We start from the raw sequence: 27,091 nt of genomic DNA, 5'->3' as shown, positions 1-27,091 counted from the left end.
AAGGAGCCTTGGGTTAACTGTGATGCCCCCTCTTTGGGTATTATTAGTGATCTAACAAGGTGGTTTAACCCTTATGATCTTTCCCCCATTGTACCAGATTGTAGACAATGGAAATGTCTGCTCTCAAGTAGGAACAATAAGTAGAACTACTGGAAGGAAGGAAACAAAGCTCTAAATTCTTGCTGAAATCAAGAAGAAAGTCCAAAATAATGAATATTTGCAAACCCCTCCACCTGCTGCCTGCTTTGAATAACTACTGCAGTAGGCCTAGATAAGCCCGTTAGGCGTTTGACAGATGAATATTCCCCCCCACCCCTCCAAAACAATAATTAGTATTGAACAGTTTAGGAAAATAAACACTATGAAAATGGCCCTCAAAGATACCAGGTCCTAATCCCTGGAACCTATAAATGTTACTTTATATGGAAAAAAGGGTCTTTGCAGATGTGATTTAAATTAAGAATTTTTGAGATGGGGAGATTAGCCTGGATTGTCCAGGTGGGCCCTAAATCATAAGCATTCTTATAAGTAGGAAGCAAAGGGAAATCTGACAGAGACAGAAGGGAAGCCAGTGTAACCCCAGAGACAAGAGATTGGAGCTATGTAGTTATAAACCAAGGAATGCTGGCAGCCACCAGAAGTGAAAAGAGGCAAGGAATGGATCCTCCCCTAGAGCCTATGAAGAGAACATGGCTCTGCCAAAACTTGATTTCATTCTGGTGATACTGATATCAGACTTCTAGCCTCCTGTAAGAACTATGAGAGAATACATTTCTGTTGTGTTAAGCCACCAAGTTTATGATAATTTATTACAAGAGATATAGGAACTCATATAGGCACTAAAAAAGAATTAACATCAGAGAAAACAAAATTAATAGAAAAGAGTAAAAGATTTTTGAAGAAATATCACTATTCAAAAGGTAAATGAGGTTGTAGGATCCTGGGAACAACAAAAGACTACTAGAAAAAAAATCCATTAGAGATCCAGAAAACGAGAAACTCCAGCAATAGGCTGAATAGCAAAGAACAAAGTTTTCATCTAAAAGAAAGAGCCATGCAATTCTTCTAGATTACAGAGCAAAAAGACAGAGGTAGAATGAACACATGTAAGAAAACTTAGGAGAAATGAAGGCTAGATGTAGAAGTTCCAATATCAGTCTTATAGTTGAGCAAGGGAACAGAAGAAAGAGAAGGAAGAAGTCCCAAAGGATGAGAGTCCACAGATTATGAGCCCCACTGAGTGTTAAATAGGATGAATGAAAATAGATCCACACTTACATTGTCTTTCTATAATTGTAAAACCCTTAAAATTTCCAGAGATAAACTTCATGGAGAGAAAAAAAATTGTCTACAAGAGTACTAGAATTAAATAGATAGCTAACTTCTTAATAGCAATACTGGATATTTCGGAGCAGTAACTTCAAATGAGGGGAAATCATAGCTCTATATTGTCAAAGAAAGTGAATTTTTAATTCAAAACTTTTCCACAGTGGTGGAAATTTTTCCTTCAGTGGTGAGTTCTATCAAACATTTAGTATTCTTTTTGAGAACAGAGGAGGGAACAATTCTAGCCTACTTTAGAAAGATAGAAGAATCCCGATGCCAGAATTGGCAAAGACATTACAAGAACAGAAAATTATAGACAAATATGTCTCATGAACATAAATGTAAGTCTTTAACAAAGCCTCTGTTAGTAGTTGAATTGTGCCCCCCCCCAAAAAAATAAAATAGAAAACATATGTTGAAGTCCTTAACCCCTGGTACCTGTGAATGGAATCTTATTTGGAAGTAAGGTCTTTGCACATGTAATCAAGTTAAATAAGGTTGTACTCTATAACGGTGGGCCCTAATTCAATGACTGGTTTCTTATAAGAGGGAAATTTGGATACAGACAGACACAGAAGGAGGATGCCATGTGATGACAGAAGCAAAGATCAGAGTGATGAAGCTGCAAACTGAGGAATGCCTAGGACTGCCAGCAACCACCAGAACTAGGAAGAGGAAAGGAAGGATATTCCCTTAGAACCTTCAGAGAGAGCATGGCCCTGCCAATATCTTGATTTCAGACTTTGAGCCTCCAGAACTGAGAGAGAATAAATTTCTGTTGTTTTACACCACCTGGTTTATGGTACTTTGTTACAGCAGCCTTAGGAAACTGATATAGCCTCTAAGGCAAATATTGTAAATTTGACTACATTTTTATATGAAACTTCTATATGACAAACGAACTATAAGCCAAATTAAAGGAGAGACCAGAGGAAATGCTTGCCATAAGTATAATAAATTAGCATCTATAATATATAAAGAACTCCTACAAACCAATAAAAAGACTGATTAGGCATTTTAGTGAAGAAAAAATACAAACAGTTAACATGTATATGAAAAGATGCTTAACTACACTTATAATGGAGAAGTAAAAAATAAGATCGTGTTCTGCACGTTCTGCAAAAGACTTTTTTGTTTTGTTCTGTGGGGGGTTTTTTAGGGAGGTGAGGAGATTGGCGTTGCTCATTGTTGTTGGGGATATTTTTAAAGAGGTGTTAATATAGTATTTTTGAGAATACAACTTGGTGCACTTATTTTAGAAGCTAATTTAACAGCATTTTTAAAATGCACTTTCTCCCTGTTTACCTGGCAGAAATATTCTCACATATGCACATTGAAGGATGACAAGGATTTATATTCAGAATTGTTAGTATTTGTTCAAAAATGAAAAAAGGAACAGCCTAAATGTCCAATAGTAACAGAATTAACATAAATTCTGATATACCCATATACAGCAAAAAAAAATTTTTAAAGATTATAGAGCAAATGTACTGATGTGGCACAATCTTTAAGACATTTTAAGTGGGGCAAAAGTAACTTGCAGAACAAGTATATCAATTGTGTTTATTTATAAAACTGTTTCTACATGTATATATAAATAGTTCTAACTGCATTGAAAAAGATCTAGGAAGGATAAACCTAAACATTACAGTGTTGGTTAGACCGATAAGGGATGATCTGTGTTGTTCAAGGGGGACTTGCCCTTTGATGTTTTTGTTTATGTTTGTTGTAATAATGCCTTCACAACATAAAATATATTTTATACTTTAAAAAAATTGCTTATATAGCAACTGCGCTCCTTTAGGTTTGGAGCATTGCATGTAATCTAAAATTTGGCATTCAAAAATTCATCTTTCATATATATGTAATTTATTTAGAAATTAATATGTATTTACAGAAGAGTTACAAGATCAGTACAGAGAACTCCCAATTAACGTCACCCAAATTCCCCAGTTGTTAACATTTTACCACATTTGCTTTCTCCTTCTCTCAGCCATGATCTTTATTCTTTTTCTGAACCGTTTTAGAGGAAGTTGAAGATTTATCACCTTTAAATTCTTTGTTTTCTCCCAAATAAGGACACCGTCCTATTTATATGTACATATAAAAATAGCTTTATGCATTATAAACACTCAGTTTTACATATTGTTCTGCAACTTGCTTCTCCCTTACCGCCCCCCCGCCACTCTCCTCTCAAAAATGCAGTTATCCATGGGCTTCCCTGGTGGCGTAGTGGTTGAGAGTCCGCCTGCCGATGCAGGGGACACCGGTTCGTACCCCGGTCCAGGAGGATCCCACATGCCGCGGAGCGGGTAGGCGCATGAGCCATGGCCACTGAGCCTGCGCATCCAGAGCCTGTGCTCCGCAATGGGAGAGGCCACAACAGTGAGAAGCCCACGTACCGCAAAAAAAAAAAAATGCAGTTATCCAAATCAAGAAACTAACACTTATACAGCATCACCTTGTAATCCATAGAACCCATTCAGATTTCATCAGCTTTCCTGGCAATGTCTCCTTTCTCCTTCTGGCTCAGGATTCAATCCAGGATCATAATTACATTTCTTTTTGTGTCTCTTAAGTTTTCTTCAACCTTAAGTTACCCAGGCTTTTCTGGTCTTTCATGACCTTGACAGTTTTAAAAAATAAAGCCTTTCCTAGTGTATGCTTTCCCTCAACATATGTCCATTTGATGTTTCCTCATCTTCCAACTCAAGACAAGAAGCCTTGACAAGAATGGTACAGAAAGAATGCTGTGCTCTTCTCATTGCATTGGTCAGAAGGCACCTGGTGGTGACCTGATCCACCACTGGTGATATTAACCTTGATCACCTGTCAAGTTTGTGTTTGCCAGCTTTTTGCACTGCAGAGTCACCACTTTTTTCATTTGTAAAACAGTATATATTTTATGGGGAGATCATCAGAGACTATGCTAATATAGTCAGCCCTCTGTATCCATGGGTTCTGCATCCTCAGATTCAGCCAACCATGGATTCAAAGTATTCAGAAAGAAAATTCCAGAAAGTTCCAAAAGCAAAACTTGAATTTGCTGTGTGCTGTTTACCTAACATTTACATTGTATTTACAACTATTTACACAGCATTTACATTGTACTAGATATTATAAGTAATCTGTAGATGATTTAAAGTATATAGGAAATAATGCATAGCTTATATGCAAATACTGTGCCATTTAATAAAAGGGACTTGAGCATTCATGGGTTTTGTTATCCGTGGGGATCCTGGAACCAATCCCCCCGATACCAAGGGACGACGGACAGCTGTATCCTGTTCCTCATCAAGCTTGTACTCATCAGCCTTAGCTTTCATTGATGATTCCCGCCTGAATCGGCTACTACTATGATGGTTTGTCAGACGGTGATTTTTCTATTTCCATTATTACTTCCTTTATATTTGTTGGCATTCTACCATAAAAAAAGAGCTTTCCTTTCTCTTCCATTTATTTAATCTGTGTGGACTCATGAGATAGTATTTTAGTAACGGATTTTAGTAACCCACTGAATATCAATTATTTTTATGTTCAAACTCTCATTTTTTGACCAGTGAGAACCCCTTCAAGGGGGCTTCTGCGTCAGTTTGACAAGCCCTCATCATGCTTATTGCACTTCCTTACTGTGGTAGGCTGAATAATGGCCCCCCACAGATATCCACATCCTAATTCCCTGAACTGACCTGGATTATGTGAGTGGGCCTAGTGTAATCACAAGGGTCCTTATAAAGGGAGGGGTAGCAGTAGGGTCAGAAAAAGGAAAGAAGGCAATGTGATAACAGAAGCAGAGGGTCAGAGAATGATACGAAGATGCCTCATTACTGGCCTTGAAGATGGAGGAAGTGGTCATGAACTCTTAACATGATGAATATTCCTGTTTTGCTTCTTGCATGTCTTGTATATTGGGAAGAAATCTAAGCATTTTATAGCCTCGTATGGGTTCTTCTTAAGCTAGAAACTAAGCTACATTTTCCAAATACTGATTTTTTTTCCCTACCCTCTTGAATTCTAACATGATTTTGTTATAGTTACCCTACAGATGGATGCATCTGGCCTTCACTTTTACTGGAGCCACTTTGGAAAACTTAAGTACAAAATAACGTGCCTTTTATAAGTTTTGTGACAAAACTTTGGTAGGAGACTTATAAAGATTTAGATTAATGCTTACAAATTACTTTGGTGATTATATTTAGTAGTATAGCAGTCTGACAATACAGTGTTTAAGGAAGAGTCAGTAGTAAGGGTAAAATCATAGGTAACTGGGCCATCAAGGCCATCAGTTGCTATTGTGATTCTGTATTTCCAGGACTATAGCCCATATTTCTGGGACGTTGATATAAAACTAATCAAGTTGGTATGTTGATCCATAACTTATTCAAACTTAGGTCCCAAGGGTCTTGTTTTAAGAGGGACATCTGGATATGAGAAATTGATACAAGTATAAATTTTGAATTCAGCCAAACTCAGGTAAAAATTCTAGAAATGATGCTTCCTAGTGAGGCAGCTGTGAACAAGGCACTTAATTTCTCTGAATTTAAGTTCTTTTATTTCTAAAAGGGAGATGATAATATCTTACAGGATTGTAGGAATTAAATGAGAATATAAAAATGCTGCACATGTGTTCAGTAAATAGTAGCTATTATTAATAAGAATAATTTTATTTGCCTAAAGTAATTATTATAGTGCAAATCAATCTGATGATAATCACCATAAAGTATCGCTTCTTACTAATCCTTCCATTAGCAATAGATGGAAGTTATTTTTCATTCTTTGTTTCAAGAAATGTTAGAGTGTACATGGGTTAATCAAATTGTATATACATTATATACAATAAAGTATCTAGTAAATAAAGAGATTACATTATGTTGGTACTAAAGTGGTATATGTCCTTAAGGGTTCCATGTCAGTGTTCTTTCTGTGTTCAGAATTGTTTCAGAGATGCAATGTTGCTAAACAATGATTGGGTTTTTGCTCTTAGTTGACAATGTGACCATGGCCACAATTAGTTTGATACCAACGTGGTTATTATATAATTACTTTAGATTATAATTTAACTTTGGTGATGTAGCGACTATTTCTGCCAGTTTTAGTAGTTTCTATTGAAATAAGAGTCTAGAAAGGAGAAAAGTGTATTCAAATGTATGCCTTTTACATTTTACATCAGGTGGCTAGTCCATACAGGTACGATCTTGAGTCAGTTGTTAGAAAACAGATAAAATAGGAAATGTAAGATTTCATCTTTAATAAAACTGGCCAGATTATTATTATTTCACCATAATGGCAACATCTGCCAGGGAAATTAAAATAAAATTTCCTCCCTACGGAGATTCTGCCTGCTCCAGCTAAAGCTGTGTATATACAGGGAATGCCAGGAAATTCTGACATATTGTTGGAGCGAACACTTCAAAACATCTTGTGTTTTTTCTGTTATAGCAACTTCACTGTGTGGTGGTTGGAAGTGAAAATGCCAAGCGGTATTTTGAAGCAGTTCAAGGATCAAAAGAGCATCGAGGAGAGCTTTTTGGAGTCTATAATCTCTTCAAACTGAGGTCCCAAGGGTCTTGTCTTACAAGGGACATCCTGGAGGTGTGAAATTTTTCTCTGATTTTTTTCAATATTTTAAACATGGATTTCTCCCTCAGGAAAATTGCTGGTGCCTTTTCAGAGAAATTTTTGGTTTTCTTTTTAAAAAATGTTTTATGTTTAGAATTTCTACTTTTATAGAAATAGGAAATGAATTACTGTACCTCTGAACTAAGATTTTCCCCATGCATAGTTATAAATAATGTACATACACAAATTCAGATACATATACAAGACAGTATGACCTCCAAGGCCATTTTCAGACGGTAAAGAGAAATTTATTATTTTGAAAACAGCTGTTGAAGTCAGGAACTAAAAAAAGAGACTTTCCTAAATAAACAAAAATATAAAATGTGTTTTGATTAAAAGTTACCAAATACTCCCTGAGATGCACTCTCATGTCTCATGGAGATTTTTGTTTTCTGTTCCCAATAAAAATTCCACACCAATATTTCAAACTCTCCCAGTTGTGTTCATCCTCAGGATACAGATGTTTCTTATTCTTAACAGGATATTTATATCCTTTAAAAAATCTTTTAAATTCTTTAATATACCAGAGTACTAAGAATATTAACCTATTTTTTAGTTAATATTGATATGAGTATCATAAAATCCTGGACTATCGTTTTTTTCAATCCCATCATCATACAGTTGAGGAAATTGAGTCTTGGAAAACTTAAGGATATTTCCCTTAACTTCCAGGACTTTGTAGTAAAACTTTAATGTACTTCATTTATTTAATAGTACCGTAAAAACAGTTAAAGGAACAATTGGTCCCTGTCCTTAAAGAACTTAGACCATCTTTATGGGAGGTGGAAGAGAACATTTACATACAGAACACGTAACATCAGTAAGCGTATGTTAAGCAAGTTTAGTAGCAGTTCAAACGTGATCATCAGTGGTTGGGGAAGAGGAAGGTATATATGATTTGTATGTTGTGAATATTACAACTGTTATACAACGTCTGATGTATATTGCTCAGTTTTTATTTTATAGTAACTATTTGATTCTGAATTGAGTGACCTATTCAAAGTCTCCCTTTCTCTGTCTCTTTCTTATTTTGAATATGCTGTTTCTCTGATTGACTTGTTCTTTCCCATTCCTCTTCTCTAATCAGTAAATAGCCTTGTTTGTCCTTCAGGACCCCCTCAGATCCTACCTCCAACGTTGGGTAGTACTACCCAACGTACTATATTCATGTTTCTAATTTCAAATCATTATCTGTAAAATGTATTAGTATTATATTACTTGTCCTGTTTTCTGCTGTGTATCAAATAGTTTTGTTCTCTTCTTTTATCAGAATAGCCACTATTCCTCTGTTTAAAAAGTGTTAGGTAAGACATTCCATATGACAAGTTATTAAACGGAAAGTTCTCTTATTCTCTGGTTGTCCTAAATATATGTTGTTTCTCCTCCAGGATTGTTTATTGATGACAGGACCCTCCATATCTTATATTTTGTTTATAGTAAAATATGCTTAACTGCTTGCTAGGCACATCATTGGCACTCAATTATTAAATTAAATTTTGAATTAAAATTGCTCATTTGTTATCAGTCAGAATTCAGTAGATTCATGCTGTGCTTTTGGCCAAACGATGTTTTAAAATATTATTAGTCCAAGCCCTGCATAATGGAAACATATATTATAAAGTAAAAGAAGTTATTTTACTTCCTATGATACATTTTTAATTTTTAAAGGTTTTAGAAAAATCCCTTTTAAAATGTTTTAAGATGTAGAAATTTGAATATATAGAACACTTTTAATCTGATGATTTCTGGGCAATTTAGTTCTATTTTTCATTGACATTCTTTTAATGGTTTCCCTTTAGAGATAGATACTGAGAGCTAATTTCACAAATATTTATTGAGTATATGTTAAATGTCCAATACTATACATCATAGGACTAGGCATACAGAAATGAATAAAATAGACAAAAAGCCCCGCCTACAAAATTTTACATTCTATTTGGGGGAAACAAATAGTAAAGAGAAATATAACTGAAGTTAGTATATTATGATGATAGATTCTAAGGATAAAAATAGAGCAAGTAGATGAATAAGTTCTAGAGATCTACACAGCGTGGTGAGTATTGTCAACAATACTATTATTATATACCTCAGAACTGCTGAAGGACTAGATCTTAAATGTTCTCACCACATAAAAGAATTGATAATTATATGCCATATTAGAGGTGTTAACTAAAGCTATGATGATAATCATATTACAGTATATAAATATATCAAATTAACACCTCGTAGACCTTAAACGTACACAGTATTATATGTAAATTATATCTCAAAAAAAAACAAATAGAGCAAGGAAGGGAAATAGGGAGACTGTCAGGGAAAGAGCATTACAATTTTAGATGGAGTAGCCAAGGAAGGCTACTGTGAGATTGCATTTGATTCTTTGAAGAGACAAGAAAGGAAGAGGTGTTTTAGGCAGAGGAACAAATGCAAACAAAGGCCCTGAGGGAGGAGCATGCCCAGCGTGATTTCAAAATGGCAAGGAAGCCAAAGTGGCTGGAGTGGAGTAATCAAAAGAGCAAAAGATGGGGCCAAAGAAATGACAGGAAACCAGATCCTACAGGAACTTTGGCTTTGACTTGAGTGATAACAAAAGCAATTAGAGGGCTTCCCTGGTGGCACAGTGGTTGAGAGTCCGCCTGCCGATGCAGGGGACACGGGTTCGTGCCCCAGTCCGGGAAGATCCCACATGCTGCGGAGCAGCTGGGCCTGTGAGCCATGGCCACTGAGCCTGCACGTCCAGAGCCTGCGCTCCGCAATGGGAGAGGCCACAACAGTGAGAGGCCCGCGTACCACAAAAAGAAAAAAAAAAGCAGTTAGAGTTCTGAACAGCAGAATGACATAGTCTGATCTATACTATCTATTCTAAATGTTAAGAATTGGACTATAGAAGTACAAGAGCAGAAGCAAGAAGCCAGGTAGGAGGATACTGCAACAATCCAGCCAAGAGATGGTGGTTTGGGCCAGCGGGTAGTGGTGGATGCCCTGAAGCACTGACAGGATTTGCTCCTGGATCATCTGATAGGGTATGAGAAACAGGAGTTAAGGATGACTCCAAGTCAACAGAAGACTGGAGTTGTCATTTACCTATCACAAAGGGGTTCTGACAGCTTGTAGATTTCTGTTGCTGCCAGTTGCATCTGTTGTAGCCATTTGAATTCTGTTGAAGAGATAAAAGGGAGTTCTCGGACAGAGGCTTCCCATTCCCTTACAGTAATAGCCTCCAGGCACTGGAAGAAAAGATCTCATGGCAATTCAGGAACTCTTTATCATTCTTTCAAGTTCTTTAGGGGTGATTCTCACTTGTTGCCCTGGATACCAGGTAACTGGAACCATGCCATTGCTATATTATGAATATTGGTGTATTCGTAAGTTGGATATTTGTAACTCTGGTGATGATAGTATTATTTCCCCTTGTTCTATCAACAAATAAAGCCTTGAAAAGAGAAATAAATTTATTTCCTCTTGAAGAATTTAATATTCTAGAATCTAGGCCATTAAATATCTCTGCTAAATGATATACCAAAAGCTATAAAAGCATACTTTCCTTAAAGATGTAGCAAGCCTATTATTTAATTAAGATTTTTTTAGTTTTATATTAGATGGATATTTTCATTTTGATGTCTACTACACTGAAGGAATCAATAAACATATTTTAATGAATATGAACTATAAACACTAGCAATATAAGCTAGAATATCGAGTGCCCAATACCCAACATTATCTGTGGTATTTAAAATGTTGATATTATGTCCTTACAGTTATTGCAATATTATATAATATTTACACATATACAATAGTTATATAGTTATCATATAGACATAGTTATTATGGCTGTCACTACTGGGTAAATTTTTAACATTTTTTCACTCTCCCTCCCTACTAGGGCTTTTAGTGGAGTTTGCTGAAAAATGTTATTAGTTTTCTATCAGAAAAAGTAAGCTTATGATAAGAAGTAAGAATTTTTTATGAGCCCAGCAGGCTTCCACTGTGCCTCTATACTACCTAAGAATTATGAGCATTGAAAAATATATATGAATTCCTTAATTAGCAAATTGAAAAATAGCATTAAGAGAGTTAAAAGCAGGCTGTACTCTTTTTTTTTTGGCCATACCACGCATCTTGCAGAATCTTAGTTCCCTGACCAGGGATCGAACCCAGGCCCATGGCAGTGAAATCGCAGAGTCCTAAACCATTGGACCACCAGGGAATTCCCTGGACTCAATTTTCTTAACTCTAAGTTTTAGCATAACATTGCTGTTGTTTATCTGGTTGTTTCTACCCTATATTTTACAGTTATTTGCATTCTTTATAGAGAGAAGGCCAAGTGGAAGCAGGGATCATGACAGCTACAACATGGTTGAAAGAGGAACCTCCAGTACACAAACTAGAAACAGTAAGCAATCTTTGAATCTGTAGCCTAGAAACTCCTGGGAAACATGTATGTGAAGATTTTAAGTTTCTTTTCCTTTTCCTTCATTTTTCAATGTGTAAAGAAAATTTTTTTAAGAAATGTCAAGGACACAAAGTCAGAGGACTGTCAGTAAAATTAATAATTTAGGCTAATATTTCATATCATATCATAAAAAAAAATTCAGGAGCAGTCACCAGGTGTTTACATCCAAACTGGAATTTTAACTATGCCAAAGTGTAAATCCAAAATTAAATGTACTGTATAGGTAACCAATCCAACCTAAATAATTTTTTTTTTTTACTAAATAACAAATTAGATGGAAAAATAGCAATCAATGTATATTTAAAATTATTAAATTCAAACACCAAACTCATTCTCTGACTCAAGCAGATATTTTATTTGAGTCCTTTGTCTTGTGGTAGTTTGTCATCTCACATACTACAAAATCTATATTGTCATCATAAAGTCTAAGTAAAGAATATATGTAGAAGATTTTTTTTTAATTGTTGTTGCTATTTTTTTCTTGTTTGTTTTTTTTTTTAAGGGATTTAACTCTAATTTTGTACTAGCCCAAAGATATGGGCTATATGACAACTATATTATGATATAACATATATATATGATATAACAGTACATCATATAACTGTATGATAACTATATGCAATGATAACTATAAATTTATAACACCCCTATAAATTTATATAACCAAGTATGGGGTGAATATATTTCTAAATTTATAGAAATACATGAGTATCAAATGTTGGCAGAAGTATTACCAGATAATACTTTCCCAAAATCTTTTACTAATGAAGCCTCAGTTTTCAGAAACTGAGAATATATTTAGCTCTAATTAATGTGAAAAAAGTAAATATTGGATTTAAATTTCTAGCAAATTTTACTTCAAAATAGCTTCAATATTTTCTTTATTTATGGTGGTCAAGATCCTATCCAATCTATTTTTAATCAATTAGAAACATTTTCCAGTTGGGAATTCTTTAGCTCCTACAAATTTGTTGTGTTTTTAACGCATGATTGAAAGTATCTGCTGGACTGTCGTAAGCAATAAGTTGTGTGCTTTTCACTTTGAGGCCAGAATCAGTCTCTGCATCTTAGCTCTGCTCTGTGTTTTCCTTATAAATAATTTGATCATTTGATATTCTAGTTTTAACTTTTATTTATTTGGAAAGTTATTCAACTTTAAAAGAGTATACCAGACTGTAATATTAAATCCTTTATGTTTGTTTACTATCAATAAATGTATTACTTTTAGAAAATACCAGGTAATATACTTGTACATAAATTATCTGCCCAAATTCAATTCCCCTCCAGTGTGATAGATTTGATATCCTTATTTTGACGTTTTCTAATGTTTCCACCATTACTTCTTATATAGGATAGGGAGCCTGACTGTCAAGAACACAAAGGTCCAGAACAGCCTGCAGAACCACTAGCAAAAGAAGCATGTGATCTCTGCAGTGACTTTAGTGAAGATGAATCAGTAGGAAACTCAATAATAAAGACTGCTAAAAACAAAGCATCTGACTCAAGTAAAGCTTCAGGTTCTCCTGGACAGCTTACCTTACTCCAGTGTGGTTTCTCTAAGTTGTTTGAGACAAAATGTGAAGCAGTTGAGGATAGTGATGGAAATATTACCTCTGACGATGAAAGTTCTGATGAACAGCCCACATGCCTTTCAACAGAAGCCAGAGATGTTGGTTGTCGGAAAAGTCAAGACTCTCTTGGTACTTCAAAGCATCAGAAATTCACTAACATCCTAAATCCAAATGGAAAATATATTTTTGATAAAACTGAGATTTTAGAACAGAATATTTCTTCTGAGTCTGATGATGAGAAAAATTTTAAAAATACAGTTGGCCACCATTGCATTTCACAGAATGTCACAGAATCAGAAGATAGTGATATCATCTTTCCCACACAGTACACAACTCAAAGATTCCTCAAGAAGAGGGTAAAGTTTAAGCCACCTGTGGATGGATCTGAAGATTCTGAAACAGAAAACCCTGTAAATATAAGAAATAATGGTGATAATAGAAAGACCAATGTCAGAGGAAATGGACTAATTTCAAAACAATTAAATCCTGAGAACAAGACCCTAAAATCTAATACAAAAAGAAAAGGCAGTAGTGATATTAGTGACGAATCTGATGACATTGAAATTTCCTCCAAGTCAAGAGTAAGAAAGAAAAGAGCTACTAGTTCTCTGAGGTTTAAGAGAAAAGAGGAAAATAAAAGGGAACTTTACACTTTTCCAAAAACAATGGAAAAAACAAACCAACTGTGTGCAACAGATGAAGACTGTACCTCTCAGGCTATTGATGATTTTACATCCTCAGATGATGATTTATCTGTTAGCCACATCAGTGTCTCTAAACAGAGCCATAGACCAAAAACTATAAAAGATAGAATCAGTTTCTCTTCAAAATTACCTAGCCATGAGAAAAATAGCACTTTTATACCAAGAAAACGAATGAAATTTCCAAATAAGAGCATTGTCAATCAAGATCAGATGTGTGAATCAATGGATAAATTTTTAGGTAACTGCAGATATATTCTGAAAACTTTTCTTTGCATATTTGTTTCGTGCAATCAAATAGTTCCTCAAGAGATTCTTGAATTAACTTGAATTAGCTCTGCAATCAAGATGCTACATTGAGGCACAGTGAGGAAGTGGGTGGTGGCAGGATAAACGGGAAGACCACCTAGGTCAAGATAGAGAACTTTGTCATCTAGACCAGGATCCCTTCCATGTGGCCCATCTGAATCACAACCTTGCCCATACACTACTTATTCTAACTTTTTTTGCATTTTTATGGCTTTATTAAATGTATATACATTGGATACAAATGTGTATCCCTAGACATTATAGTTTAGCCTCACTCATTAAAAAATTTTTATATAGCTTAATGTATAGGATTCCTCCTCCATCCCTTTTGTTTCTTTACAATTTGTATGATTTCTCTGTTGAAGAAACCAGGCCAATTGTTTTCTGCAACTTGCATATTGCGGATTGGTGCAGTTGCACATATTTCTCCACCCTCTATATTTCCTGAAAATGAGCAGTTGGCGTCTGACACTATATCAAATTCAGGTTCAATCCCTTTGACAAAACAAAAGTTAGTGTTTGACAGAATGTATGCTGGTTTCTCTCTTTGTGATCTTAGCAAACATTGATGCTTAATGCCTAGAATTATTTATTCATTCAGAGTAGCAAAATGACATTTTCTACTTCTCTCATTTCTTTTTCATTTGTTAGTTAGGATGCTTCTGTAAGGAGATACTTCCTCTCATCTACTATTACTTACCCAGTGGTACAGTTCATATAGAGAAGGCAGGAAAAATAATTTCTTTAACAGCTTTGAGTATAATAAATTAATTTCCTATTGATTTCTTTTCTTAAAATCATTATGAATTAATTGATTCAAACACATTTAATGAGTCCAAATCCATTTCAATTAATATCATTATTGAGGCTCAATTTTCCCATCTTTGGACAGTGGGAGCCTTTAAACATGAGCATTTTGATTCCTGAGATCTTTAACATGATGCTAATCATCTTTGATACCTATCAGGTATTACAGGATGTTCCATCATGAATTTTTTGCCTCAGACCTAAAATCAGTCATTTCTCTAAGAAGTCTTGGTTTCTTTTAGTGAGAAAGTATGTTTCAAGACCACAGTCTGGTGCTAGGAATGATCATTGCTACTACTCGCTTGGGCCTTTTCAGTGGATAAATTGTTTGTGTTACGTATGTTTATTCATATGTGTGTGTGTATATATAGGTATATATGAGTTTATATATGTATTTATGTACATGTATGTATTTTTATATATGATGATAAAATATTTCATGAATTCATATTGATATTTCCATATTTGTACTTACTTTGGGGGTATAGAGCTTTAACCTCTTCTCTATCATATTTACATACCACTTCTTCTATGCTGATAATACTGGTTCTTTGGCATATAGGGAACGATTTAATTATAACGTTCCATAATTACTCATGTTTTATCCATGTTACACAAAAGTCAAATAAGAAAAATATTATTATAATATAATTCCTAGAAACATTAAGGTTTGGGCGTGGGTTTTTTTGGTATATACTCTCCCATTTCTGCCCATTTTTAAAATGGATATATTATGTCTTCATTGTCAATACACATGAATATTGCATTATACTCTCTCCTCTTAGACTTCATTTATTCTTGTTTTGCAGATAACTATAAATTTAATGCTTCTCATTAGTCAATGTCTCTTATGTCAATGTCTCTCTAGTCATTTTGGTTGTCTGAAGCTTATTTTCTAGTAGATTCCTTATTTCTGTTAGATCTCAGGAAGTACTCATGAGAGTAATATTTCCTGAGATACTTGTTGATAGCAGTTTGTGCCCTTTATACTTAGAAGTCATTTTTTCTGGATATAAAATTCTTGGCTTACACTTTCTTTTCTTAAGTATTTTAAATATGTAGCTTCATTTTCTTCTGGCATGAAGTATTGTGCTATGTGTTCTTTTTTTTTTCTTAGATGCCCAAAGTGTGTTTTTTCTTTTCCTTATTTTCTAGTAATTTTACTAGATTATATTTTGGTGTTTGTCTTAGCTCAGGCTGCTGTAACAAGTTACCATAGACTGGGTGGCTTAAACAACATTTATTTCTCACAGTTTGGGAGGCTGGAAGTCCAAGATCAGGAAGGGTTCTTGATTAGGGCCCTCCTCCTGGTTTACAGATCACTGCCTTCTTGCTGTCTTTACATGGTCGAGAGAGAAATCATCTATCTCATGTCTTTTATTATAAGGGCACTAATCTCATTCATTAGGGCTCCACCCTTAAGACCTAATTATCTCCCAAAGGCCTAACCTCCAAACACCATCACATTGGGGATTAGGGCTTCAACATACGAGTTTTGAGGGGACACAAATATTCAGTCCATAGTAGTCTGTATCAATATTCTCATAGTGTAGTTTCAACTCAGTTTTTATTTAAGGAAAGCTTATTTGTACTAGTATTTTTAGTTACTTGTTCTATTCCTTTACTTTGACTTTCCTCTTCAGGAATTTGTTATTCAAGTGTTCAGTCTTCCTTGCCTGTCCAGTATTTGTCACATTCTCCCAAATCCTATTTTATTTATTTTTCATTTCTTTTTGCTTTTTAAAAATGTTCTTCTATTTCTCTTAAATCAATATCTATTGTGTTTATTCTCTCTTATGTTCCTTCTAATTTAGTCTCCATTTCTGAATTTTTTTTTAATTTCTATGTCTTTCTGAGTTCTGCCACTCATTTCTGAGTTATTCTAATTCTGATTTATATTGTTGGTTCCTATATTTTATCATTTTCTTAAGGTGTTTTACCTAATTTTGAAATCAATTACAATTTTGTTGTTTTGTAAGCATATCTTTCTGGCATATTTTCATTGTAGGGATATTATTCTGCTGCTTATTCTCTTTACTCTTATAATTTTTATGAGATTTGACCCTCTTGCTCATTTTTATAGAAATTCTTTTCCCTGACTTTTTTTAAATGAGGCAGAGTTTAAAAAATCTTTTCTAATTTCACAGAGATTCATATTTGTTATTTTTCTATAGTGTTCAAAACTATGATAGGATTTCCTGTTTCTGTTTCCACTGCTTTGCTCTAGACCATCTCTTTCCCTCATCCCTGTTCTTCCTATTCTGCTCATTTTGACTCCATCCCAGCAGTTTTTCCTCATTGTATGGCCCTGGCCTGGGAGCCCTGGTGGGTTAGTTTGGGGAGTTCCTTAGGGCTAGTTTGCCCCAGTCCCTCAGGCCTTCTTACCACAAGCCTCCTGTACGCTGTACTCAGCTTTAGAGAATGCAGAACCTTCCCAGATCCAGCTACTGATCTCCAAATAACCCACTGTGCTAGGGTCTCCTGTTCTCTGATCCAGATGCCACCCTGTCACTTCCTTCTTCCTTCACACAGACCCTGATGCCATGCAGAGTGTGTAGCTATTAGTGGGTTATACCCACCCTCTTGTATTTTAGGGCTAATGGGAGTATCTTGTCATCTAATTTTGTTGTAAGTGTTGTCCTTTTGGTTTTGCAGTCTAGTTGTTGTTCTCATGTTCTCATGTGGGGATTCAGAGAGATTGAAAAACTGCTTCCCCTTACCACCATCTGCTGAGAATCTGATTAGTAGTTTTAAGAGTTAGCATTGCTTTCAAAAGTGTCTCACTCATTCCCAAAAAAACTACATGAAAGAATCTGATATGTAAGCAAGCTTATACTTTGATAAGCTTTCTTTTGTGGTTATTAGTAGTGTCATTTAAAAGTTCATTATGATATATATTTTGATACCCTTGTAATTAAGTACAGGTTTACCCTGCTCTCCGAAAGTAGAGCCTTCCTGTGTAACTTTGTAAGCTGAAATGGTGTAAAGCAAAGAAGCAATTACCTTAGGACACATCTTGTTAATGGTTGCACAAAATAAATCCAGATAAAGCACAGATGCTCACAGACACAGTCCAAAGCTATGATGGCTTGATGCTGAGATGCTGAGTGTCGTTCCTGGGGAAGGAGCTTGGTGGTGCCACGCTTGCTGCTGGGCTGTGTGCTGCCTCTGTAAGGGCTTGCTGCAAAGCAAACACTGCAACACTTCACTCTTCTCCCTTTTTCACAAAAGTGAAAACTCTCTTTGGATTTTTTTCTGTTAGAGTGAGAACAAGTACTAACATAGGTCTTTTGGAAAAGCTAAGTGGTGTAAAGCAAACTTTCAAGAACTAAGGGATACCAGTACTGGACTATCCTTTGGTTTCTGTGCTACAATTAGATTTTAGGTTTGAGGAGTTATTGCATAAACTTTTTTAAAAGAGCAGCTAAGTTTTGTTTTTTGTTTTTGTTTTTTACTGTGTAAAAGGTGTCAATAGTTTGTGTGGAACTCGTTCTATTTTGAATAATGCATAAAATGTGTCATCAAAATGAAGAAAAATCTGAGTAAAGTTCTACCAGAATCCTTTTGAAGGTTTTAAACTGTTGGTATACTTACTACTGATATTTTGAAATTTAAGGCGAATATTATCTTGATTACTCTTTTACTCAGCTTATTTAACAAACATCTTGTTTTCTCATGATTGGCAATTCTGGTTGAGAAAGGTTCGGGACTAAAACAGCACAAGTGTTGAAGGTCATAATTGAGGTTCATTGCCAGAGCTGTTTGAGGGAGCTTTTATAGAACTCAATTTGAGCCTTCTTTTTTATGACAGCAATTTAAAAGTAAATTATAGGTGCCCAGAAACAAAGCAATAAAAAAAATGTAGCCGTTTTTTTAAACTTTCAGATAAAAGGTGTAAGTTAATGTTTTTCATTTCCTAAAAACCTCCAAATCTGGGCATATGTAGAAAAAAGACAGTATACAAACAGTAAAACTGAACAAAGCCAACCAAACGAAACTCCCTGGTCATAAACCCCATGCTCGTACTTCGTCACTGTAATCAAATACATGTTTAAAGGAACAGGTGAGGTTAGCACTGCTTTTAAATTAGTAAACTTTTTTTTTACATCAACAGAGACAACAAATTCATAGAGACAACCTTCCACTATGGCTTTCCTCTTAGCCAAAACTCTCATTTCAAGCTTAAATCTAAAAATTGTTACCTGATTCAGAAGTTCTTATATTGATGAGAGGGAAAAGTCATTTCTAGGTTAACCTAGACCAATATATTTGAACTCTTTCTCTTTTCAATTGTTTTAAAAAAGAATATTGTGATATTGACATACAAACAATGTTTTTCTTGAGGATTAAAAATAAAATAAACATAACCTGTTTTTAATGTGTTGCTGATAATTTTTAAAGTATACCTTGAACCATATTGCTTCATCATGAGACATCACTTAATAAACATCAATTACCTCTTAGGTGGTGTTCAGGAAGTGGCTTACATTCACTCAAACCAGAATGTGATTGGATCAAGCAAAGCTGAAAATCACATGAGCCGATGGGCAGCACGTGATGTATTTGAATTGAAGCAGTTTTCCCAGCTTCCTGCTAACATAGCTGTTTGTACTTCTAAGGTAAGTAGAACATAGGATAATGTATCTCTAGTTTTTACCTCATTTTCACTGAAGCTCCTCAATAGGATCTTCTGTAAGTACTCCCTCAAAAGTACCAAAAAGACTATAAATGACTTACAAATAAGTGTAAAAAACAGAATACCATTTGGGGCACTATATCCACTAAAGATGTTTTATATTAAAAGACAAATCTATATCTAAATGCCTAATAATGTTGAGTTGCTTAATAGTTTCCCTCAGTGAAAGTCTGCCAAAAATGAGAAATCTGAGGGAATCACTTAAATCAGAACCAAAAATACTTTTCATATGGAAAAAGGAAAGTGTATCATTAGATTTACCTCCATAATTTTTCATCTAAAATGAAGACACACACAAAAACTAACTTCATACAGAGTTTATATTTTTAACAAAAGGATTTTTATAATGTTAAAAGTAATAAATACTTCCTATGGGCTCTTCTCACTTAAATTTGCTGTTACATAGAAATAAGGCTTATATAAAAGTGATATTTTATTTACACACTTTTGTCAAAAGTTTTAAAAAATATTTTCTTCTCTTTGGCTTATTATTCTTTCTTAATTCCTTAGAGCTAGGTGTCTGAGGAGTAGTTTTTCTACCACTTTATGTGTAGAAGTGAAAAATTGGTATTGTATATAACAATGACACTTTGTTTCAAGTTAGTGCTACTTTTGGGAATGAAGGGGGGTTGGGAAATGCTATCTGAACTGTCAAGCTGAGACAGGAGATAGATGGGCCCCCAGGGCAAACAGTTTGTGTTTGTTCTTTGTGGACTGGTACTCTGAGATGGGAATAACAGGACAATTGAGAGAGGAGGCTGGACCCTGCCCAGAGGGAAGGTAAGAGACCACTTATTCCTCATTCTTGAAGTCAGGAGACCTCCCAGACTACACATGAGCAGAAAGCCTCCTTGGAGGTCAAAAGGGGAGTGATGCCAAGTGTCCAAACCTACCCAAAGGCCTCTTCCGTAGAATTCATCTTGGCCAAGAGATGCATGCTCACACATGGAAAAATCCTGAGCTATACCAAATATGGACTTTGAACCAGTCAAATCAGAATGACTGGCCAAAGGAAACCCGAAGAAATGCCCCATAAAAGTGATTCAAACTGCCATGAGGGCACTACTCTTTCTCTGAGCCCACCCATGTGTCTATCCACACATACTCTTTTTCTCGCCTAATAAACACTTGTTTCACTACTTTCCGTCTTTGTGGGAATTCTTTTTCTGCAAAGCCGTACAGCCAGGGCCTTGTCACTGACCACTGGTCTAGTGGCTAGGATTAGGTGCTCTCACCAGCACGACCCAACCTCAGTCACTGGCCGGAACCGAAACCCCGCTTCAAGCCGCTGCAGGCCTAGGCCACCCAAGATCAAAGCTATCTTCATTTATTTGTACCTCATCTGGTTTGACAAAGATTTTGGATTGTCTTAATAAAATCAGAATACAAAATTAAGTTCATGACCAAGGAAAATATAAATTAAGACGGAAGTTCAAGACTGGGAGAAAGTTAGAATGCAGGTATATAGCATATACTATACTTTCCCAGATATATTTTTTTAATGACAAATTTGATTGAGTTTCCTGGTAGGCAAAACAAAGGAAGTGAACAATGTATTTAGTGTTTTCTCAACTAGTACATTTAGAAACGTTGGGCAGTTTGGGTGGTCACAATGACCAAGTGCCTGACTGGCATTAATGTCTGGAGGCCAGGGATACTAAATGGCTGTCCTGGGGGGTGGGGGGAGCATCCCACATGCCGAGAATTTTTCTGCCCAAAATGCCATAACACCCTGCTGAGAAACACTGAGCTAAATGATTGTTCTTAAGAAAAAAGAAAAACAAAAAAACAGCTCTTCTAAGGAGGAGCAAAGCTTTTCCTAGGGTTTAATTTGAAAGAAATTTGTCACCTGGCATTTTAAATGGGGACCACTGAATCATCTAGTTAACTGTCAGTTGTCTTATAATATCCTTAGAGTAAATGTAATATTGAACTTTGAAAGACTGTGCTTTTAGCATTTTTCAGTGTAATCCAAAGGCCCAATTCCAAAATGCAACTCATGAAAGCACTTTCATGACCCAAGTATGCCACTTTTTTATATTCTCATTTGATCTGGGAGTATACCATATCTCAGCCAATGCTGTAGATAGCATTTCTATAGTTTGACTACCTTGTGGGAGCTATATGAACAAAGTAGGCAGAAATGTGCCAGGTTTGCCAGAAATTTACTGTATTAAAATGAAGAGCATATCAGAATCTTTTAAACAGCTAATTTTTTATTAGGTTTTTCTTTCTTTTAAACCATGCCTTTTTTTTAAACCATGCTCTTTTCCAAACAAATTTTAATGTGAAAGGTCAGAAAATTTGGCAAACTCTGTAGTAGATGTTAATGCAATAATTTAACTGGATATTGGTCACTAGCTTATTTAAATATTTCTCAGAGAAGAAATTTACACCCATGTAATACCTCTCAAAACGGACCCAAGAAGCAACCCCTAGATATAGAAGCAATAAAAAGTACCTTTGGAACCTTCGTAAGGAAAATTGTAAAGATGAAAATGCTGGAAGTATACTTTGCCTTTAGTTGGGGAGGGGTAGGTGTGCTAAGGGATTTCCTTTATCTTTACATTAGCAATACCAGTAGTTTTCAACCTTTTTCAGCCCCAGCATTCTTGAGATGAACAGCACAGTCTCATCAGAAACCTTGTCTTTTCACAGTGATTTTCAGAGTGAGGGGCATTTCTTACCAGGAAACAAATTGGAATACCCAGCCCCTGGAGTTTCTGATATGTCCTTTGAGGCCATATATCTCCCCAGTCACACATAGACCAATTTAGTAGACCTTTTTCAGGGAATATGAAGAAATCTGGTGTTTAATGACTAAATCACAGTGGGTATAAAATACTCAGGGAAGTTTTAAAGCCATTAAGCAGGAAGTCCAGTCCCATGCCACCAATGCTAGCAGGCATTATAGAACAGTCCATATAAACATACTTATTTCAGTGGCTAACTTCTTTAAATCAATACTTGATATAGTAAAATTCTGACAGAATAAGATTCAATCCCTCAGATTTGACCTATATCATTTAATACATCAGGTTAATAATATAGTTGTACTTTAGCATCTTGAAAGCTGGAATGTATTACCTATAAACAACAATCACTTGGGGATGGTATTATAAACTTACCATCAAAAAAGAAAGGTCTTGGATACACACTACTATATATAAAATAGATAGCTAATAAGGACCTACTGTATAGCACAGGAGACTCTACTCAATACTCTGTAATGACCTATATGGGATAAGAATCTAAAAAAGAGTGAATATATGTATATGTATAACTGATTCACTTTGCTGTACACCTAAAACTAACAGCATTATGAGTCAACTATACTCCAATAAAAAGTTAAATAAATAAAAAGTCAAGTCTTGGTATATGAAAATCAGAGTTTTCAGGGCTTCCCTGGTGGCACAGTGGTTAAGAATCCACCTTCCAATGCAGGGGATATGCGTTCGAGCCCTGGTCCGGGAAGATCCCACATGCCAGGGAGCAACTAAGCCCGTGTGACACAACTACTGAGCCTGTGCTCTAGAACCCGCATACCACAACTACTGAAGCCCACGTGCCCAGAGCCCATGCTCCTCAACAAGAGAAGCCACCGCAATGAGAAGCCCATGCACGGCAACCAGAGAAAGCCCGCTCACTGCAACGGAGAGTAGCCCGCCCAACCCAGTTCACTGCAACCAGAGAAAGCCTGCACGCAGCAACGAAGACCCAACACAGCCAAAAATAAAGTAAATAAATTTTAAAAAAAAATCAGTTTTCAAAATAGTTAGTTATCATACATATTTTTGTTGTTCTTAGTTTTTCACCAACATCAAAAACTAAACCTACTATATTTTTGACATAAAACTGCAACCCCTGAGATATACGTCATGCTTTCCTCCTTTTAGTTTAACTAGAAATAAATAAATAAAAGAACTCATATAATAAGACTCATCTTCAGTTTGTTGAACTCTAATATTCTAGAGGCAGAAGAAATTTTTGATTGTTATAACTAGCCTATGGCATGAAGTCTATTCAGGCTGTCAGTTTGAATTGTAGCTCTACCTGATACTTCCTGTGTGACCATGAACAAGTTACTTACCTTCTCTGTGCCTCAATTTCCTTGTGCTTAAAATACAAGTAATTATACTTCTTACCTCAAATGGTTGTTGTGAAGACCAAATGAGGTAATAATACCTGTAAAATGCTCTGAACAGTACCTGACACAAAGTAAGCAGTCAATGAATAATAAGTATTGTTATTACAACCAATGGATAAGACTGATGTCAGGTCTCTAACTCCCCTGGAGGGTGAGGATCAACAAGAACAAATAATCTATAAACAGTTGTATGCAGCTATATTTAACTATAAGTAAAAGAATAGGTGGTACTAGTCCATCTGGGGCTTTGAATTTCCTTAAAAACAAAACAAGAATGTTTATGGTAGATTATTTTTCAAATTTTTATATGTGACTTGTTTTTGTTTATGAAAACAAAGTCACTCAGTACTTTATATTAATTTTATTTTAGGATATTCTGTATTAGAGTAGAAGTTATTAGTAACTTTTCTCCTTAAAGCTGATAGATTTATTTTCTGTTTAGATTCATTAGTTTGTGACTATTTCTAATTCATGATATCTCCATAGCTGCTGACAGACATTCAAATGAGTGAGAGAGCACTCTGCCATCAAACTAGTCCTTTTGCATCTCTATACATATTACTCTGGGTTCTCCTCATTATAATTCTTCTGGAAACTAGAAACTACTTTAATAATATCAGTGAGATGGAATGATGGTGGTGTGTGTTTCTCTTTACTAAAGCTATTTGTAAAGATAGTTAAATTAAGCATTTCTGAAGACTTTTAAAATATTACTTTACATAAATGAGATATTGATGACATGTCAAAGCCATTCACAGAATTTCTAAGGAAAAAAAATGATCACAATCACTGATTTCATCATATCTGGTCGATAGTATTTATTTCAACACCTTTAATGAGTAAATCATTGAACCACACCATCATCTTTAGTTAGAGATATATATGTCACTCACTGAGAGATTTTGCAGCTCTCCCTGTGGTGGTGGCTGGCAATAGTGGATTTGCAGTTTTGGGAAAACTTTTAAACCGTTACGGGAAGAAAAGAGAATAAACTAAAGTGAAGGTAAATGAAGCAAGATGAAGGCAGAAAGACTCAGCCATAGTGTTAGAAATATTGACAACCCTCTTCTTCTGAAACCTCCAGAAATCCCTAGACCTCCCAGCTACAGTACAGTGTCTTTCATCTGGGGCTCACATCCAGAATCTTTCTGATTACTGAGAATTCTTTTGAGTGCTTCATGTCTGTCACCAAAGTTTTATTAGAGACCTTTGTGTTTGAAAAGATTTTGTGTGTTTGTGTGTGTGTATGCCTGTGTGTGGTCTCTGTGTGTGTCTGTGTGTCTGCAGCCAGATGCAGATGTGTTGCCTCAATTCCTAAGAAAACAAAACAAGTCCTATTTATTTGTATGAAGGCAACACAAGATTAACAGTGGCCACAATATGCAAGTATTTCACTTTCCAAGGAATACTGTAATTGAGTCTAAGTAAGAGCCTTTAACTAAATTGCAAAGGAATATATACTAAATGGAAAACTTACAAAAGAGAAGTAATGTACACTACAATTATAGATAACATACTATGGTCTTTCAGAGTTTCTCAGTCCTTTGATGTAATTATTGGTAACCAGAATGAAAAAAGCTATGAATCAAATGGAATTCACCCATATATTAAGAAAAGTTCTAAAATATACTATCTTTTCCATATTTCCTTTGGTTTCTTACAGTTTATACTTTTATAAAATAATTTCTACTTATTTGAACATATTTGATAAATGTCTTGAATTAAAACCTATCTCTCCTAAAATAATTTCTAATTATACCTTTTTAATTTAGCAATACAAACTATATAAAATAAGAACTTGCTTTGCCTTCAATTGTACTTGGATATTTTAGAACCATTTCTGAAGACAGCTTATTTTAAAAGACAAGATGTCTGATAACAAGGGGGAAAACCTGTGTGATTTAGGTTTAAGCTTAGACCAAAAAGAAATGTTTTAAGCATTGGAAGGAGCTTCATTACAGTTAATTTATTCTTTTAATATATGGAAGTATGTCATAAAACTTAGCTATACCTGTGTGTGATATGGTACCTCATTTTTTCAATCAACTGCATGTTTTCAACTTAAGTTTACTTAAAGTTTTCTGAAAAGAATTGTACAAAGACAGCATTTGATTAAGGATTAATCACTATGGCAACTGAGACGTGGTGACTGAAAGGGGGAGGATGTATTCTCCCCTCAGTTTCCTGCCAGCTGTCATAGTCAACCTCTGCTGCCTGAATCCAAGCCAAAATATAGACTGTGACCAACTCGAAGAAACTATATCTGTATTTTTATAAATTGGTACAAGTATCAGACTATAAAAGAAGACTTAATCCCCTGAATTGGATGACAGACACTTGGCACTCTTGCCAGTGTTTGACAGAGAAATAACGGGTTGCTTTGTAGTAAAACCTGGATTAATAGTAAACCGTTCTTTATGTTATTGCAGTGTGGTGTAAATGAGAGAACTAAGCATGCCGTCAGCCTGGAGGCGGGGGTGGCATGGGGGAGAGAGTGCCTTTTATATAACCAGTGCAGGTTTAAGCACTGTTCAGAATACTGTAAATACAAAATGTTGTCTTAGAACTTCTCTTTCTTGTATTTGTATTAGATTGGCATTTTGTAGATTACTTAAAGAAAGGATTTCTATGAGCTATGGTGGATTTAGTTGCAGTATGTTTATACAGCTTTTGGAGTCAGCAAGGAGGGATGGACTGTTTACAATGAGCAGACTTTGGGGAGATATAGCATTCCATTAGCCTAGTTTTCAGGACAGTGAATGGCATGATGGTTTAAAGTAATTGTTCACAAATGACTGGTTTATGAAGTAGTCCAGTAAGTAAGGTTTATGGTTTCAGCATGTAGCGGAATTAACTCTTACTGGGTGGGATTTTTCATGGTCTTATGATTTTTCTTTCTATAGCTAGATGTTAATTTTATGGTGTTTTTGTATCAGAAAGTTATTCTTTCAAGTGATTTTAGCAGAGATTGGATTTTTTAAGTTGTGTGTGTGTATGTATGAAATTATGTGACCAGTGCTGGCATGAAAAAGGCTGTTGTGTTTCTATCCTTAGAACTAGGATTGATTCAGAGAGGTAGTGTGTCATTTGTGAAGAACACCTGTTACCTCGTCAGAGGAATGAGAATCTGGTGTTAACTATAAGCACCTATACCTGTTCCCCTCCTAGCTGGTGGCAATGAGAAGCTGTGGCATCCTTCCTCACACTGACGTTACCAGGCTTAATAATGCCACTAATGAGCTGATGTGTACAAAACACATTCAACTCCTTGCAAGAAAGGCATAAATTTTTATTATTGTAATTATGATTATTGCTTATTAGTAGGGGTGATGAGTGAAACTCTTTGTTATTCTCTGCAATGACCTGTTATTCTTTTTGCTGTTAATAGTACCAATAATAGAATATGTTAGAATACCATAAAAGGTATCTAGTCCAGTCCTCAAATTTTATAGATGAAGGGCC

At 35.3% G+C, this 27,091-nt stretch overlaps 1 protein-coding gene across 5 annotated transcripts in view; it reads left to right on the top strand.

Annotated features, from left to right (window-relative positions):
* Nucleotides 1-27,091, top strand: part of ERCC6L2 (ERCC excision repair 6 like 2) — a 157,170-nt gene that overhangs the window by 90,051 nt on the left and 40,028 nt on the right. For 3 of the 5 annotated variants that reach the window (XM_027094256.1, XM_027094254.1, XM_027094255.1), the window contains exons 14-17: nt 6,766-6,918; nt 11,258-11,338; nt 12,750-13,911; nt 19,251-19,405. In XM_027094256.1, coding sequence (XP_026950057.1) covers nt 6,766-6,918; nt 11,258-11,338; nt 12,750-13,911; nt 19,251-19,405 — 1,551 coding nt within the window. The other 2 variants (XM_027094257.1, XM_027094258.1) reach the window with 2 other exon arrangements.

Source organism: Aethalodelphis obliquidens, unplaced genomic scaffold (assembly GCF_003676395.1).
Source record: "Aethalodelphis obliquidens isolate GAN/ISIS:26980383/991018 unplaced genomic scaffold, ASM367639v1 scaffold88, whole genome shotgun sequence".
Lineage (NCBI taxonomy): Eukaryota > Metazoa > Chordata > Mammalia > Artiodactyla > Delphinidae > Aethalodelphis > Aethalodelphis obliquidens.
Note: the sequence above shows the minus strand (reverse complement) of the source record. Positions and strands in the feature narration are given on the sequence as shown.